The sequence below is a fragment of the Xyrauchen texanus genome, chromosome 14 (genome assembly GCF_025860055.1).
Source record: "Xyrauchen texanus isolate HMW12.3.18 chromosome 14, RBS_HiC_50CHRs, whole genome shotgun sequence".
Classification (NCBI taxonomy): Eukaryota; Metazoa; Chordata; class Actinopteri; order Cypriniformes; family Catostomidae; genus Xyrauchen; species Xyrauchen texanus.
Window position 1 is genome coordinate 7,961,380 of NC_068289.1, and position 20,162 is coordinate 7,981,541.

The following is a 20,162-nucleotide window of genomic DNA, read 5'->3' on the forward strand; positions in this document are numbered from 1 at the left end:
CAAAGGCATAAAATGTTAATAGTTAATAGATGACACCTTGTGGGGTTTGAACCTGCAACCTTCATTTACCAGCCAATGTTTTGACTAAATCACCCACTGTACTATTTTAAACTGGGTTTGTGTACAGTAACATCATAATAATGTTCCCTTATATTAGATAAGAGTTGCATCAAAATGCCATCATGATCCCTTGCAGATGACCTACTTCTGAATGCACATGGTTCAGCTTCATATGCCTTTTTGTGTCAATCTGGTACTTCAAACGTGCTGATAAATGGGCCTGGGGTGCAGGAATTTGCTCACTGTGTCTCTCACCCTCACATTGTCACTCATTGGTGTCATGAAAGACCACAGGACACCAAGTGATGATCTTATAAACATATTTATACATTTGCCATTAAATGAAGCGTTGAACATTTCTTCGCCTGATCGGACGTCCGAGTGAGTTTCCCAGCCCTGGGAGAGGAAGATTTTAGAGTTTATTTTGGGAGGCCGGTGAGAGGTGGGACGATGACAGCAGAAGTTGTGTGTAATGGATTTATCTTGGGGGTTTGGCCTTTCATGAGTCACAGTACTTGGATGAAATCAGGGATCCGTCTGTTGATTCTGGCACTGGCACAGCATTCAGCATGACCCTGTACCCAAACACATGGCCTGTGCTGTATAGTGACATATAGCGCTCAACACTCAAGGGTGCCATAAACTGACAACGACGCCATCTACTGGTGAAATTAAATTGTGATTGAATAAAAATTTTACTTTTCTTTCCTGCATAGTTTTACAAGCAGTGAAGACTTAAGTCTATTCAAAGGCCTTCCTGATATTAAATAATTTAATATGTGGTAACACTTAATAAATGTCATAAATAACATTAGGGTCGGTTGAATGCTTGATTCTGATTGGTTCAGATGGCTAACCCTGAACAATGCCTTATACCACTAACTGTGGTATAAGCAGAATAATAGCCTGTTAAATTGTTTAAAAATAATGCACACCCGAGGTGTAACGTTCACGACGCGCCTCGGGTGTGCATTATTTTTAAACAATTTAACGGTCAATTATTTATTTATTCATATGATTTATATTATTCCATAAATATTAATCTTTCGTTTTTGCATCAACTATTGCATTTGTTCAGTTACTTAAAGTTTTTATGAAGTGTTGTAACAACATATGGTGTTAGAGAGTTACAATGTCAGAACAAAATAGAAACCTCTTAATTTCAAAGTAATTTGTTAGTATCAAACTATTAGCCTACACAAAAACATTGAACTTCACAAAGAAGTAAAGTCCTTTACATCTGGGATGGCATGAGGGTAAGAAAATGATGAGAGAATTTTCATTTTTGGGAGAACAATCCTTTTAGGAAATGTTGGAGGAAACATCATGTACAACCCAAAACAAAAGTTTTATTTCTGTAAATAAAAATGACATGGAAAACTAAAAACTTGCCTTAAAGCTCTGTTCCGGAAACGTTCTGGAAACCAAAAGCTAACTTTCATAGAATGTTCTTGGAACCAAAAATTATTGTTTGGATATTATCTGAAAAGGAAAGACCATTTGTTTAATTTTTAACACTCCTCTAAAACACTATAACATCCATTATTAAGTCCCTTACCCTAATGTGCACTGTCTGAATTCCCAGAGTTTTTGTGTGACTATGCAATGTTAGCCTATACGTTTATTCTATCGTGAGTACTACTCATAAAAACAGCACCAGCTGAGAGGTCTCACTCTGCATCACCTGCACTAATTAGCCAAAAGACCATCACCAAAAACTCATCAGTTGGACATTGAGGGAGTTCTGTTAACAATGTGTACTTCTCATTTGCACTGAAAGTACGTATGAATTTATCCTGAGTTTATTTACACACAATTACATATTATGTCTTATGAGATATTTAAATGGTTTGATTGGTCTTGACTTGTAGCATGCAGCACATCAGAATGTGCACTTTTTCAAAGCAAAAAATAGATTTTGGATTGCTGGACAGCAGCATAATCCAAATAAATGTTTTGCAAAAAGCTAGGTCAAAGAGGATTTTCAAGGATTTTTAGTCATGACACTCTATTTAGTGGACAAAATTGGTAATTCATCCTTGATTTACCATGCATAAACGAGACTTTGGATCAAACAGATTTCATAGGCTCTTCATTTGTTGGATAGCTGTTGCTATTTTTACTGAAGATATATTTCTACTGAAGATATAAGCCATTGAGTGCATTTGGGCCACACCCAAAGAAACTATTAGCTTATATCTTCGAAATGATTTGAAAAATAAAAAATAAAATAAAAAAATTGTCAGCACGGTTCCTATATTATGCGTGCAACATTTCGAGCAAATCTGATAAACGGTGTAAAGGGATTAATGGAAAGGAGGAGGCGAGAACTGGCTTGACAATATAAATAACAGCTTAATATAAAATTGAATAAAATTGTCCGTGCCAAATTCACAAAACATTTTTAAAAAGTGGCAAAGGCCTAGACGGAGCGGCAGTTGAAGTGAGAGAGCAGAGAGAGAGAGAGAAAATAAAAACACTTACTCGCCGGTTCTCCGATACGCCGCAGCTTGGTCCACGGACACTCCGGCACACTCTACTGGACGACAGCCGAGTCTCCCCGGATGGATCGGAGGCAGACCTCCGGCTCCTGGCGAACGGATGCCCCACCACGTTTTTGGTGGATGGTAGGGGTCTCCCCCGCACGTGGCAGTGGTAACCGCTCCAGGCGGTTGGTTGGGAGCCCCTCCTCCCCTCGCGGTCGGCGGCCGTTCCTCCGCTTCCAGTCGGCTGGGCTCCTCCGTCCTCTGGTGGATGGCCACGGCTGCTCCGTTGGTGTGGATGGTAGTGGCGAGGACTCTACTACGCCGCATCCCTCCTCCTTCCCGGATTTCGGCACCAGTGTAAAGGGATTAATGGAAAGGAGGAGGCGAGAACCGGCTTGACAATATAAATCATATTTTAATATAAAACTGAAACAAAAAGACAAACACACAAAGACGACGGCACTGCATATTCCATTCGGCCTTTATCCCTATCTGAGGCTTGATTAGCCTGATTAGGGACCTGGTGTGCAGAATCAAAATGGATAAACAAAATATAAAAGATAATAAGTATTAATTGGAAAGTCTGTCAGCACCTAAAACAATGATAAAGTGTCTTAATTTTCAGAAACATCAGGTTTGGAAGCAAAGAGATATGGTATTTTTTACACTCCTGACTCCAAGCATAAAAATAGCCTAATCCATGTGCCTCCAGTGGTTTAATCCATGTCTTCAGAAGCGATATGATAGATGTGCTGAGAAACAGATCAATATTTAATCCCTTTTTTACAATTAATTAATTAATCCTGCTCAATCAATCTCCACTTTAACTTTCAATTTCTTCTTGTGTTTTTGGTAATTCACATTCGCCACCTACTGGGCAAAGATAATAATTTCTAGCAAAAATGTACTTAAATGTTGATCTGTTTCTCACCCACACCTTTTATATCAATTCTGAAGTCATAGACACTGGAGTTGTATGTATTACTTTTATGCTGCTTTTATGTGCTTTTTGGAGCATAACATTTTTGCCACCCCTTCACCTACATTGAATGGACCTACAGAGCTGAAATATTCTTCTAAAAATCTTAATTTGTGTTCTGAAGAAAGAAAGTCATAGACAGATTGCACGAGGGTGGGTAAATGATGAGAGAATTTTCCTTTTTGAGTGAAGTATTTCTTTTAAGTAGTACATGGGGGCCACATTGTCCTCCTTTTGAGATACAATGTTCAACATTGATTTAGTTCTTGTATCTTTTAATCCCAGAAATCTTTGTGTTCTCATTCTAATGCATGATGCACCATTTTCTGAAGTTTGTGACTGGTGGAATGTTCTGCTGAAGTTTTACTCTGCAAATGTTGATACTTTTCTATTTTTATAAATGCTAAGCATAATTATAAATTATTTTATCATCTCTACTTTCCTGGTAATTTATTATATCAATTAATACACTCTCTGGGGTCAGTATTATTAAAAAACAATAAAAAAAATTATTATTATTAAAAATGTCACTGTTTAATTCTATTACATTAATATTTATAAAGCTACTCAAGTTATTCGGCCAAAAGTAGTGAGTGGTTTTCTCATTTCCTTGTTATTGTTGTTTGATTAATAGCCTTTATATGACATAGCCTACCAGACAGTGCTCAATTCAGTTACATGTACACTTCAAATGCGCTTTTTGTCCCACTGTTTAAATTCACTTTAAACATAAATGACTGCGTTTACATTAAATCCTCATCAGGACGGGCATTGGCGGTCTAAAAATGTCTAATAAAGTGTATTTGATCATTTAGGTGCAAACCTGCATTAGTGCACAAACATTAGCCACCTGTCAATCAATCAGTGCGCAACTACAGATGTCAGGAAATAAAAAGTAAATCATGAATATTTCATCTAGATTAACCAACCAGTGGTGCTCTTGCTATCACGATTGATGTATTGAACACCCCTGTATTCATTCTTCATTCATATTCTAGAAGAACATAGGCTAAATATAGAAAACTACTCAAAAATTTGATCGAGGACATCTTTTTTCTGATATCTTTTTTCCGATAAACATCAAGATTGTTTTATTGTCCAGCCCTATTGATAATATTGCATTAATCACTCACAGCAGCCTAATAATCTCAGTGATAGATAGTTAAATTACAGGTTACATTATAGACACACAGAATCTAGTAGCCTAAGCAGAAATATTAAATTTACCTCAATATGTTTCTTCAAATTAGAGGCAGGATTAATGCTGATTTCTGGCTTGAGCAAGTTAAACTCACATGACATGATCAAGCAATTGGCCTTTTTCACTGCGAAAAGCCCTTTCAGGTGTGGCTGGTTATGTTCAGCTGTAAACTGTGCTTGTGGCATTCTCCACATTTGGCATCAGATCTGCAGCTGCCTCTCAAGTTTTTTTATGTGTGATTTGATTGAGAGACATCACTATCTGAACCTGCTCCTCCATCAGACTGAGGATCGTCAAGGCTCTGAAGCAAGGCTAAAGCCTCTGTGGCAGTCAATCTCTTTCTTGCTGACATTTCAAGTTTTAGCTTGGCAATAGCATATAAAAATAACAAGAAAAAATAGTGGCTAGGCAACAGTTAGGCATCTTCAAAGGCGGGAAAAAGTAGCAAACGCTGAAATGCGTGCGGTCAAAATGAACGTTATGGCCATTCAAGTTAGAAATGCTCAGAACTCTTTTGTGTTTTAAAAAAAATAACAATGTTAGAATAAAATATACACACATTTAAGAAAAGTCATGGTCCTATGGTTATATGGCTTATAAGTTATTACATTGTAAAATGTAATAACGTCTAGGTAGTTCTAGCATGTGTTTGTGTTTGTGTGTGTGTGTGTGTGTGTGTATGTATGTATGTATGTATGTATGTATATATATATATATATATATATATATATATATATATATATATATATATACAGTATATACAGTGGCTCCATGCTCCATTTAATCCATATTATTCTATTTTATTCAAATTGAGGATTTTGTTTGAGGATTTTTTAATTTTTTGGTTGATGACGTCATAAAATATGACAACAGACATTAAAAGCTTTATTCTAAAACCTCAATAGAAGCTTTGAATTTAAATATGACATGAATACATTGACATTTGGTACAGTCTAGTATGAACGGGCAGAATGACCACTATGGCCATTCTAGTAGTTAGCATTCCGGTAGTTCTAGTGTTAAAATTCAAAATATAAGTAACTGTATTCCACTACAATTTTTATTTAAATAATTGGTAATTAGAATACAGATACATTCATACGAGCAGACAGAGTATTACGCTTGAAGTAAGTTTGGAGCAGAAGAAATAGAAATAAACCAAACAGCAAAAGTCTGTAGGCTATTCCACACATGTAATGGCAGATACTCAGGCTGCACACTCTTCTCATTCATGAGAAAATTAACAAACCATTAGCGTCACAAAAGATAAAAGTATATTAAAGGTCAGGGAGAGCATATCGGCTATCATCCTTCCTCCTGCTCCTGCACCAGGCACCAGCACATAGACTGAGTAACTCTCTAGTCTTTAATCCCACGCATATGCAAATGAGATGGTCAGCGTCTACTAATGGTCTACTAATAGAATGCATGTAAATACATTGTCTAAATTGTTACAGAACGATAATATTTTTTTTATCAAGAAAATTCATGTTGGATTATTATTTCTTTTTTCCTAGTGAGACTTTTGATATCAGAGAAAAAACGTTTATTCTTAGTAATAATTTTTTATTGTTTTCCTGTAAAAATATCTTAAAATCCTTAAAACAATATCAATTAGATTGATCTTGTTTTAGGAACAACACTGCATAAGGTATTTAGGTTTTTCAGAGAATGTATTTTTAACGTGTATTTTGTCTTGCTGTACTGGCAGTGTTTTTATAGTCAAAACAAGTGAAAAAATCTACCACTGCTGAAGAAGTAATCCAAAGTATTTAGAATACGTTACTGACCTTGAGTAATCTAACGGAATTCGTTACAAATTACATGTTACAGCATGTATTCTGTAATCTGTAGTGGAAGACATTTCAAAAGTAGCACTCCCAACCCTGCATGTGTTTGCTTAACACAGTGAAACAAACTCTGTCGACGTCTATGACATCAGGAGTGCTACAACTATTGCAGACTTAATGTCCATTTATTTCTGATTTGTTATTTTTATTTTTTTATTTTGTTCATTGCATCCAAGCGCAAATGGCCAAAATAATGCAAAAATGCGTTTTCAACAACGAGCTGCAAGAAGCAGATCCATGTCTTCATGCAACACGTGAAAATGTAAGCAAGGTGTTTTCTGAATGTTCATTTTCCCCACGAGCATGGAAGTGTCACATTCAGACAGCTACATTACACTTTTTACATAGTACAAGCACTTAAAGGAACATTCTGGGTTCAATACAAGTTGAGCTCAATTGACATCTTTTGTGGCATTATGTTGATTACCACAAAAATAAAACTGTCCATCCTTTTTTTTAAACAAAATGCAAAAATATGGGGGCCTGGGTAGCTCAGCGAGTCTTGACACTGACTATCACCCCTGGAGTCGCCAGTTCAAATCCAGGGTGTGCTGAGTGACTCCAGCCAGGTCTCCAAAGCAACCAAATTAGCCTGGTTGCTAGGGAGGGTAGAGTCACATGGGGTAACCTCCTCGTGGTCATGATTAGTGGGTCCCGCCCTCAATGGGGCACGTGTTGTGCATGGATCTCAAATAGTAGCATGAGCCTCCACATGCGGAGTCTCCGCGGTGTCATGCACAACGAGCCACGTGATAAGATGTGCAGATTGACGGTCTCAGAAGCGGAGGCAACTGAGACTTGTCCTCCTCCACCCCAATTGAGGCGAGTAACCATGCCACCACGAGGACCATACTAAGTATTGGGAATTGGTCATTCCATATAGGGAGAAAAAGGCGAGAAAAAAAAGTCAAATAGTCAATGGAGTGGTGGTGGCGTAGTGGGCTAAAGCACATATCTGTCAATCAGAAGGTCGCTGGTTCAATCCCCACGGCCACCACCATTGCATCCTTGAGCAAGGCACTTAACTCCAGATTGCTCCGGGGGGATTGTCCCTGTAATAAGTGCACTGTAAGTCGCTTTGGATAAAAGTGGCTGCCAAATGCATAAATGTAAATGTAAATACAGTGAAACACTTAAAATGGAAGTGAAATGTGGCAGATTTTTTTATGTTAAAATACTCACTGTTTCAAAAGTATAACCACAAGATATAAAGGATATGCGTGTAAATGTGATTTTAGTGTGATCAAATCACTTACTAATGTTTTCTGTGTAAAGTTACAGCCAATTTTACAGCTTCTTTACCATGACGATGTCATGTCAACAAAATCCTAAAACCTTAAACCAGACTGTAAAAATGACTATTTTAAAAACACACATAATACAGTAGTTTTAACAGAAGAATTAATGCAAGGGCTTTTATAAAATTCTAAGACTTTGATTTTCCCCAATTTTTCTTTTTTTTTTTTTAAAGCTAAAATGTGGTTAAATAGTGATTAATAAAATATACATTTTCACAAACTATATATTGCAGAAGTTTGTACCCCTTTTGTTTTAGGCCTATAAGTTTTCACACCCCTTTCTGAATGTAAGCAAATATAAGATAAAAAGATCATGTATTTTATGAAGGCTACATTTCATAAAATGTACTGCAATTAACACAAATCATCCTGTTCAAAAGCACTCGGCCTTGAGTCCGATTCGGCCCCTTTTGGGCTCGGACTTGACACGGACTCAACTAAGCTGGACTTGAAACCAACACTAATTCTGATTGACTGTTGTCTGCTTCCATAAGTAGCGATGTATCTACTGAAATAAGTGATCCTGAATGAGAGCAAAAATCATTTTAAGTGTTAGTTGAAGTAAACAATTTGTACAAGTTTAACTTTTGCAATTGTTGGCTTTCATAACAACTCAAATTAGTGAATGATATCAACGCAATCTTAGCTTGGGCAATCGCTTCATGATATCTGTCTACTCATGAGGAACTGTCAAAAGATGCCCATCACAACTCTGTAAAGTAACGGCACTCTTGAGCCACATGTTTTTGCTTTGTTGTTGTTGTATTTATTTTTAAATTCTTTTTGGGGGTGTGGGGGGGTTTATACACAAATGTAATGATATATGCCAAAAACCTATGCAGGTGCGAGTCAAAACACAGGAGACCGGAAAATGAAAACAGCCGTCCTTTGTAAATCGTGAAACATTTCCACATAGCAGATGTCGCCTAATGTCATTCAGCTTTTGATAAAAACAAGCAGGCCTTTCAAGTGATTGCTGCCCAGTTAAATATAGCATCAGGTTTGTTTGCATGGCAGGACTGTGCTGTGTTGCACTCTGCAAGCTTGCCTTTCAAGCAGCAGGCTTTGATCAAAGGCAGGTGTGGCTGTGTTCAAGAGAGTTCAGCCAGTGCAGTGTTTGTCAGATTGAGCCTTTATTAGTATTAAAAAGTATTTGCCCTACTAAAAAGACTAGCTTAACCAGCATTCAATTCCCATTCTGGTCTAGGCTGGTATATGCTGGTTAGTGCTGGTCTAGCTGGTGGATTCACCAGCAAAACCATGTGTGTGCGTGTATGTGCATGTGTGTGTGTGTGTGTGTGTGTGTGATATATATATATATATATATATATATATATATAGAGAGAGAGAGAGAGAGAGAGAGAGAGAGAGAGAGAGAGAGAGAGAGTTGTTTTTTGTGAATCATGAGGACATTTTTTAGGTTACTAACTAGTAATTACGAGGGTATTATGCTATAAATGTGGTTTATTTATGTGGACACCCCTAGTGTCCCTGTAATTCAAACGGCTTTAAAAACATACTAAACACTGTTTTGTTGTAAATGTAAAAATGACAAAAGGTTTCTATGAGTGTTAGGTTTAGGTGTAGGGTTAGGGGATAGAATATATACTGTAGTTTGTCCAGCATAAAAACCATTATGTCTATGGAAAGTCCCCATAAAACATGGAAACACTACGTGTGTGTGTGTGTGTGTGTGTGTGTGTGTGTGTGTGTGTGTGTGTGTGTGTGTGTGTGTGTGTGTGTGTGTGTGTGTGTGTGTGTGTGTGAGAGAGAAAGTTTATCTCAGTGTTGTCCAGCTGCAGTATCTGTGATATGCTCTGCCGCCCATTTGCCCCTGGCTGTGCTGCTAAGCCCTTTCTGGAGTCCTGATGGACAACCCTGTGATAAGAGCAGCAACATGATCCCTGTGTTTGCTTTTGAAGTGACCCACAACAAAGGAGGTGGACAAATTCTTTTCTGCAGTGCTGTGTGCTTCACAGGGCCAATCGAGTAATGAAACAGGCCACAGCTTTTTGTGAACAGAGAGCCCGTTTATATACACATCGTTACTCTGATTACTCTCTAAAATCAGCTTATTTATAAAATCTGATAAGGCAAGAAATCCACGTTTACATGTTATGACGAGGAGGAGGGTGTGGCCGGGCCGTGACGATGGACGTCTGGCGCTGAGTTGCCCCAATCAGTGGGAGAGCGATAAAGAGTAGCCAGGGATGCCAGTTCGCAAGAGAGACATGGAGCTGTGTTTGTGTGTGCGCACTTATTTTGTTATGCTGAAAAGCAGTTTTATGTTTGTGTTATTAAAGTGTTTTTGATTGTTCACACCAGTTCCCACTTCCACTTTAGTAGGGAAGGCAGAGGTCTGCCACACATCATTTGAAATAATTGCGTTAATCTCTACTTTTTGACGTGAAATCTACCTGTGTCGATCGTGTTATTCATAAGCCGTTTATAGCCTTTTTGCTGATAAAGGAACGTGGATTATTGTGGTTACATGACCACACGCATTGTCATCTTATTAAGCATAATCGGTGTAAGAACGTACATGTAAATGCACTCAATCTCACATTCCTTTTGATTTTTTATCTTGATCAGTGGTTACATTTACATGCTATTTGCCAATACACTGATTATTGTTTTTTATCAAATAATATTACAAAAAATTTCTTGTTGCAAATATGTATCTTTAAATACAGTTTAGCATAAAGAAAATTAGTCAGTCAGTTTGTGAGTCTTTTTCAACAATTCATTTAAAGAACCAGTTAATAAGAGTAATTTTTGACTACACTGGATGCGCTGTCTCATTTGATTCACTAAAAAGAATTGGTTCATAAGAGTCATTTGTTTAGTGGATTACACTGTTTGCTCTGTCTGTTTTGATTCACTACTAAAGAGATTCGGTTCATAAGAGTCACTTTGTGAATCGGAATAAAGGTGCTTGATGTGGTTGTGTTCCGCCACGAGGACAAACTTGTTTGAAAGACGTATTGCCGAATATGCAGAATATGTTCTTTTTAACTCACCAACATTCAATTATGACCGCAAACGGACATTCACAACCCCATGGCAAAATATTTGCCATGGGGCTAGTTGGGGAGCACCACTGCTGTAAAACAGTGCAGGAATCTGCCGTTTCACAAGAAGCCCATAAGTAAGTGCAGCTTCTTCTGTTTTGCAAAGTTTTTGAACCTGTGCTTGACCCGTGTCATCCATCTGTTGGATTTTACATGCCAACTGGCCCAACTGTTGGGGGGCAAATATTTCTGCATAACGCAGTGGCTCATTGTTCCTTATTGTGGCCCATTCGGCACATTTCGCGGCCGAACCACCGGCACGCTCGGTTCTCCCGATGGACAATCCGCCCCTGATCGGCCCAAAAGTGCGTCGGCCCACTGGGAAAATGCCCGGTATGGCAGATTACCAGTCGAGCCCTGAATGCGATTAAAGCATTTCCATGCCAGTATAAAACGATTAAAATAGGAGTAGCTTACTCCACATATCTTACTAAGATTATCATTATTCTTATTATTTACATAATCACAATATTATAATCGCAATATTCTATTTACTGTACATGAGCAACAGTTTAATCGCATTCGTGCCTTAATCACATTGTAATCGCATTATGAGGGTGCATGTAAACGTAGCCAATGGCATAGATTGGTCATACATACAGTTCTCTCCCATAACATCCTTCACATGTTTGATCATTAATGATGTAGTGTAGGATCATATTTATACTGTACAAGTTCAATTGTGGGAGCAATAAAAAACTTTTTGAAATCTGTATTGCACAGAATCCGAGAACTGCCTTTTTTTTAACACCTTTAAATTTTCTCCTAAATGTGGACAAATTGAATAAATGGTTGTTCTTCATATAAAGGGCTCTTTACTCTGCTAACAGCTATGGAGGTATAGTCATTTGTTGAGATATTTTGCTGTTGGCAGCAGTGTCTCAGCTGACAGCAGGATTCTGTCATGAGGGAGAATATTAGACAGATAGAGACCTGAGGGTGTACAATTTCGTTAGCTCTTGCCTGGGGTTATTAAATATTAGCCTGAGGTGCTGAAGGGTGTTGCTGACAGGAGCTATCACCAGCACTCCCTATTATCAGGATTTTTCACTTCTTCCAAACACTTGAGACTGAGTAGATGGTGCCCTCTTCTGTCCTTACTGTGATTAAATGAACTGAAATGTCTGTTTCAAAAACATTGAGATAGCCAGGATATACAGTTCTGGAAAGAATTAAGAGACCACTGCAAAATGATCAGTTTCTCTGGATTTATGATTTATAGGTATGTGTTTGAGTAAAATGAAAATTGTTGTTTTATTCTATAAAGTACTGACAAAATGTCTCCCCAATTCCAAATAAAAATATTGTCATTTATAGCATTTATTTGCAGAAAACGAAAGTGTTTTCAGACCTTGAATAATGCAAAGAAACACGTTTATATTCATTTTTGTTTGACAGGGTCTAGATCCTGTGGTCCTCCATCCACACCTTGATTGACCTGGCTGTGTGCCATGGAGCATTGTCCTGCTGGAAAAAAAAAACATTCCTCAGAGTTGGGAACATTGTCAGAGCAGAAGCAAGTTTTCTTCCAGGATAACCTTGTACATGACTTGATTCATGCGTCCTTCACAAAGACGAATCTGCCCGATTCGTTCATTTTACTCAAACACATACATGATAATGATAATTTTGCCGTGGTCTCTTATTTTTTTCCTGAGCTGTATATTTCAACAGAGGTTGTAACAGTAATTTTATGAAGTGATCAGAGATTATTTATTCTTAATGAAAAGACTGCTTTTTTAAAATGTAGAATTTTCCAACATAGTAATGACTCATTATAAAAGATATTTGGAACAACGTGTTAATAATAACATAATCAGTATGCAGTAGACTTCTGGTATAGAAAGTTTCTAAATTTTACACCAATATAACTCTGTTGTGTAGATTGCATTTTCTCCAACTGATTACAAGGTGGCGGCGAAGAAAGTGACTTTTGCAAGAACTAGGCTAGATTTACTGTACACACCTGAGCCCATGTAAAATTAAAATCAGTCATAAATAAAACTGTGACTCGAACTTGGGGCCTTCTTCTTCTTTATGTGAGGCAACAGTACTACACACTGAGCCATCTTGCTGCCTAACAAAGGAACAGGGTTTGGGAATTTCAGATTAGGAATGAGTTTGGTTATGTTTTATTATAGTCTCTGTAAAATCAGCAATAAATATGTCAATTGTCTATAACATTTTTCACCAATCTTGTGAAAGATCAGAAAATAAAGAGTGTTTAACCTCCTGAGACCAGGACAAGATTTATGTTTGCATTTTCTATTTCTGTTTATGGTTTGAAATTAGTAGCACCTGATAACCATGCAAACAAAGCAATTTCTTTGAACAGCAAATAGCCTAAAAATTTATGTTCTCAGGGCTAGCAGGTCTATGATTTGGAATTTTACTTAAAGGGATAGTTCACTCAAATCATTTAGTCAACCTCATGCCATCCCAGACGTGTATGACTTTTTTCTTCCGCAGAACACAAGTTAAGATTTAATAGAATATGTCAGCTCTGAAGGTCCATACAATGCAGGTGAATGAGTTCCAAAATGTTGACACTAAAATAAGAAAGTAAAGCCATCATAAAGATAATCCATAAGACTCCAGATGTTAAATCCATATCTTCAGAAAAGATATGATAGGTCAATAGTTAGAGAGAAATTCTTCTCTCTTCCCAGTAGGGGGCATATACATGAAGAATGTGAATCACCAAAAACACAAGAAGAAGAATGTGAAAGTTACAGGGGTGTAAAAAATACTCTATTATACTTCAGTGAAATTATGGATACTTACTAAATATTTTATTCAGTTAAAAGTCCAAGTATCTAGCCAAAAACATACTTGAGTAAAAATGAAATTGTACTTAAGTATTAATAAAGTGAAAGGTGACTTTTTCCCTTGCTAGAATGAAATCAAGAGAGGATATTGGGTGAGAGAGGTTATTTTAAATTGAATTGGTTTGTTAAGTCACCTTTTTACTGTCTCTGATGATTGTCATATTCCTCCCCCAGTGGCATTCGCAACCTTGTCATAGAATCATGTTGCAATAATTAAATGTTTGCTAAATAATTTTCACGTGCTCTGTTGTACGTATCGCGAAAGTTTCCTGGTGAAATGAACACTAGAGTCAAGTCAAGTCAACCTTTATTTATAGATCACATTTAAAAACAACAGAAGTTGACCCAAAGTGCTTTACATCAAACAAATAAATATACAATGAGAGTGCACGATCGCCCTTAGATCTATCACTAGAGGCACTAAAACAACAATGACTTTTATCCCCTTTCACTCAAATCACGAGTCAAACAGCAAATTATCAGATCATACTTACGTTTCACTCTGTTCCTCACACAATGCTATCTTATTACACATAAACACTTTTACTATAGCACACAACACATTTTAATGTTTTCATTACATAACAAACTACATTTATAAGCTTGTTTAAGTGTGATCACACTGCGCAGTAGCTCAACTGATAGAGTGTTGCATATGTGATACAGAGGACCGGGATATGAGAACCGAAGAGCACACAAGATGACACGTGAGCCAAAAGTGTCATAGAAGTACCACAAAATGACACAATTGTGTTTTTCATCTCACATTTGCTTTTCTGACACTATCGGTTATGTTTAGGTTTAAGGTTTAGGGTAGGGAGGTGGGTTTTGATGATTTAGATCTCAATAAAAATGTTACCTTAAAAACCTCATCTCTTTGGGAGAACATTGCACTCACTTTTAGCGCCACACAATGGACATTTCACCTCGGAACTGCCCTGAGACTTGTAATGAAGCATATCATTTTATTTTTTGCCACAGTCACATGATGTTCGTTGCATGGGAGAAGTCACTTACGGATTGCTATGTCATAGCACCCAGCCCCTTGAGACATAAAGATTAAAAAAATTCCAAATAAGCCTTGAAGAATGATAGTAATGTTGTTGGGTTTGGTGAATTGTTTTCTGAAGTTTGCTGCCAAACCTTGCTGTTGAGCAGATGGATGAATTAAAAAAAAATTATAATTACTATTTACTCAGATTCCATTAATTGTATAATTAATATCATCATTATCACTGCTGGTTTTATAGTTATTATTATAATCAATAATTGCCTAACAACAATATCAACAATAAAAATACAGCAAATAGGTAGAAATTCATGATTTAAATATGAAGGCAAATTACATGTACACATTTAATTATGAAAGCCTTTTGTTATATATATATATATATATATATATATATATATATATATATATATATATATATATATATATATATATTCAATGTGAATGAACTTCATAACTGTCCAATCTGTAGAAGTAGCAGGCATTTAAAATATAGTTTAGGACAAAAACTGTCTGTGTTTCTCGCTTAATGCTCATAGTTTTTAATGAATTCATCACATTCAGTCAAGTGGTCACATACGGTCTAGTCACACAAATATTTCAACGTATCCGAAGCTCATATCAGATCAAAAATTCTGTCTCTGCAGATGGCTTTAACTCAAAACAGCGGTCGTGTTACTCTGGTCTGTCATCTGTCATTTGTTAGTTGTAGTGAAAAGCAATGATTGGAAAAATGTCTAATATATTTCAAGTTTAAATAAAATTGTAAGGAGTAAAAAGTACTGTTTTTTTTTTTTTTTGGAATGTAATTACATACAAGTATTCAGTTTAAACTGCACTTAAGTATATATCCCCAAAAATAATAAAGTATTTTTACTAAATAATTTTACACCCCTGGAAAGTGAAAGTTAATGTGGAGATTGACTGAGCAGGAAGGAGAATTTATAGTAAAACAATTACTAAAATATCGATCTGTTTCTCACCCACAACTATCGCTTCTGAAGATATTGATTTAACCTTTGGAGTCATATGGATTACTTTTATGCTAACCTAATATATATGATTTTTGGAGCTTCAAAATGTTGGCACCCATTCAAATGCATTGTATGGACCTTCAGAGCTGAGAAATTCTTCTAAATGTCTTCATTTGTGGTCTGCTGAATAAATAAAGTCATATACATATAATACACATCTGGGATGGAATAAGGGTGAGTAAATGATGAACTATTGTGAACCATTCCTTTAATACCAAGCTATAGAAAGTCAGTTGTGATTATCAGATTGTTTATTACAATGTTTTTTTCTTCTTTGGCAACACAAACTCAATGTTCTCTCTATGTCTTGTCAAACAAACAAGTGGTAGGCAGTGCTGTAGCATATGAAAAATCAGAAATTAGCTTAATCAATTCTGAATCAAAGTAATGGTCAACATAGTCCAATGACTGCCAACCATGTTTAATTCAAAGTAAGCTTAATTATTACTGAATCTATTGTACTGTTTTAAAGTACTGTGTACTGATCAACATGCTGTAGCCCAATGACTACCAATCATGTTGATTGGTACAAATGTCATCTGCAGCCTGGAATTGAACTTCTAAACTGACATGATGTTAAAAAAACAAACAACTCGTTCCTGGGATGAATTTGTGTTTAATTTCTTCATGGAAACATTAAAAAGGAATGTTCCGGTTTCAGTACTACTAAGTTATGATCAATTGACAGCATGTGTTATCATGTTCATTATATCGGTTAAATAATTTCTACCTGTCCCTGTTTTATTTTAAATAAAACAAAAATCGCAGTTACATTACGTAAGGCACTTACAATGGAAGTTAATGAGGCCAGTCCATAACCACTAAAATACTCAATGTTTCAAAAGAATAGCCACAAGATGTAAGCGTTATATGTGTTAACAAGACTTTTGTTTGAAAAAAATCACTTACGAGCCTTACCAGTGTAAAGTTATATCCAATACCTGGATTTCTGCATTACATCATTGGCACATCATGTCAATGAAGTTTTTATATTAGATATAACTTTACAAAAATTAGGTTGAGTAAATTCTAGAGACTGTTGTGTGTGAAAATCCCAGAGGATCAGCAGTTACAGAAATACTCAAACCAGCCCATCTGGCACCAACGATCATGAAACGGTCTAAATCATTGAGAAACATTTTTCCCCATTCTGATGGTTGATGTGAACATTAACTGAAGCACCTCACCCATATCTGCATGATTTTATGCACTCCACTGCTGCCACATGATTGGCTGATTAGATTGTTGGTGCAAGACAGGCTGTAAATGTAACTGCTGATCTCCTGGGATTTTCACACACAACAGTCTCTGGAATTTATGCAGAATGGTGCCAAAAACACAAAATGAGTGAGAGAGGTCAACAGAAAATGGCCAGATTGGTTCCAACTGACACAGTCTACGGTAACTCAGATAATTGTTCTGTACAATTGTGGTGAGAAGAATAGCATCTCGGTATGCTTTTCTGAGATGTAGGTTGGCACTGTGTTGATGGCATGAGGGGGACCTACATAATATTAGGCAGGTGATTTTAATGTGGCTGATCGGTGTATATAATGTTAACATCCTGTGGCAATACTTTTGAAACAGTGAGAATTTTTTAATTTATGACTGGCCCCATTTACTTAGTTTGTATGTTTTTATTATTATTATTATTATTATTATTATTTGAATAAACGTGGGACAAATACATTTTGTGGTCCTCCTCAACATGCTACAAATGCTGATGATTGAGCTTAACATGAATTTAACCTGGAAAATCCCTTTGAGGACAACACATGTATCCTCCAGCCAAGACAAAGCAAACAATTTGGTGTTCAGTTAAAAATCAAAAACTTACTTCCTCATTCCAGATATTTATGTTAATGAATTTCATTGGGTTACAAAAATGGTAATGTATTTGTGTGATTTTCTAAACTTTATTTATGTTACGATCCCCTGTTGTCTGCCCCATGTTTCTCTTGTCACCTGTCATGAACTACATTTCCCAAAACACTTTTGGACTACCAAAACACCGATGGTGGGAGCTGCCAGAGACCTGAGATTACACCTGGCAGTGATTAGTGCCGGGAATTGTGGGAAATATAGTTCATGACAGGTGACAAGAGAAACACGGGGCAGACAACAGGGGACCGTAACAATTTAATTATAATGTTTTTTTTTTATTATCTATGTCTTGCTGTTTTTGAATAGTGTTTTGTATTGTTGTGCACTAGAAGCTCCTGTCACCGAGACAAAGTCCTTGTATGTGTAAGCTGATTCTGAAATTAGACTATTCTTTAGTAATTTGGCACACAATTGTTTCAAAATAGGGCCTTTTAATCGTGTCATTATGTTCTCATTTTTGGAAGGTGAACTATTTTAGTAGGTAATATAGAGCAGCTGAGGAAAGAATGACCAGTCTGGGAATAGCAGAGCTATACTTGGCTCATGCAGTCCAAAAATGCTTTACCTTCTGAAGTGAAGTAAACACAGATATTTGTTTCTGTTGGTGCTTTAGTCTGTCAGTCTACTTCTGTAGCCCTAAGATTGGCTAGTTACACAGACACGATAGGATAATCCCAGTTAACAAAGGCTGATGTCAGATTGGTCTGGCTCACCACAAATCCCTTTAGTTGAGGTAGGCAATGCAGGACTGGGTTGCAGACACTGCTGCAGAAGGAGTGAGGGAGTGTCTGCTGCCTGCTCTGAAATTTCCGCTAAATTCTTTGACGGGCTGACTCAGAACCTTTATACTTAGGTAGCCTAATTGACAAACCAAATGGAGCTTTGTGTGTGACCTGATACGCTCAAACTCAGTTGCGACATCTCCTCGTGAACGGGGCCATTTAAATAACTTTTTTAGTTGCTCTGATATGGGGACTGTGCTTTCAATATCCCCAATATTAAACAAGGAGACCGTTCTGGATGAGGAAGGTAAGACGGTGAGTGAAACCAACGGGAAAATAGAGAAGTGCCTTAAGAAACATTCGCTGATCGTGTCTACTCTCACGTTTAAACAGCTGGTTAAAGCATCAGCTAAGACGAAAAGTGACAAGAATGTCACTCCAAATCCTGCTCCACTACCACCACTGACTAGCAACTGTCAGGTCGAGCATCTCAACCATGAGAACTTGAAGAAATCACAACAGTTGACCAACACTGATCAAAAAACTAAAAATGGACCTCTTGCTGTACCCATCCCTACGGTTCCAACCCAGCTGGAGCTTCATCTCGATCAATACCAGATATCTCCAAAGGCGAAGCAACTGGTGACGGTTCAGAAACAGCCCAGCAGCCATTCGCTCATCTCCCCGAGATGCGTAATCATTCAGGCCTCCACCGGGGAGCTGCTCCGCTGCTTGGCAGAATATGTGTGCAAACGATGCTTCAAACTCAAGGAACTCAGTCCAAACGAGGTCATTCTCTGGTTCCGAAATGTGGACAGGAGTCTTCTTTTGCAGGGCTGGCAGGACCATGGGTTTATCACGCCCGCCAACCTCGTGTTCGTCTATCTGCTCTGTAGGGAAATGTTAACAGACGATGTTGACAACCCACGTGAACTTCAGGGGACCTTTCTGACCTGCCTCTTTCTGGCGTATTCATACATAGGGAATGAGATTTCTTACCCTCTCAAGCCCTTCATGATCGAGACCAACAAGGACGTGTTCTGGGAACGTTCTTTGGTTGTCATCGATAAACTGAGTGGCAAAATGCTGCAGATTAATATAGATCCGCACTTTTTCACAGAAGTTTTTCAAGACTTAAGAAATGAAGGGGATTCCAAGAAGGATGCAAGTGAACTGGATTGTTAATATGATCATATTCTGCACAGTAGCTACAGATAGATTGAATATGTTCGTAAACTCTACTAGAGTGACTACTAAATTGTAATGTGTGGAGATCTACACGAGAAGATTAATCTTTTTTTATGTCACAGTTTTAGTGGATTTGTCTTAACAGTACTAGCCTAAACAAATACCCCGGTGTAGTGATTTACATTAGTCAAAATAGTTTCACCGGTGTAGCTGCAGTCCAATGCATGCTGAAAAGATTTGTATCTGTACAATTGTAAACACAGTTATCTATATAGTCAAAAAAGGGAAGGTAAAAACATACCAATATTTATTCCACATATTTGTAAATGTCAGTTATGGGTTATCTTTCATTATCCTCCTGAGACTAAGGGGAAAAAAGTACCCCAAATAATTTTTGTCAATCAACATTACGTTATTATTTATTTTTATTTAGTTTCTCCATCAATATTCAATAAAAAGAATACATTTTTTAAATCTTGATACACTTTGTGACCAGAAAAAAGCATATTTTCCTGAAGGTGTGCCTAAGTCCCATTGTACCCTTTTCTCAGC

General features: G+C 37.1%; 1 protein-coding gene across 1 annotated transcript; it reads left to right on the plus strand.

Moving 5' to 3' along the window:
- The first annotated feature begins 18,668 nt into the window (after window positions 1–18,668).
- Window positions 18,669–19,812, plus strand: LOC127654816 (cyclin-dependent kinase 5 activator 1-like). Its single transcript, XM_052142269.1, has one exon. It carries the CDS (start codon window positions 18,669–18,671, stop codon window positions 19,605–19,607), a length of 939 nt encoding a protein of 312 aa, XP_051998229.1. The 3' UTR covers window positions 19,608–19,812.
- Window positions 19,813–20,162: the final 350 nt, after the last annotated feature.

Coding starts and splice junctions, on each gene's coding strand:
- LOC127654816 (XM_052142269.1), top strand. CDS start 18,669: ATGGGGACTGTGCTTTCAATATCCCCAATATTAAACAAGGAGACCGTT.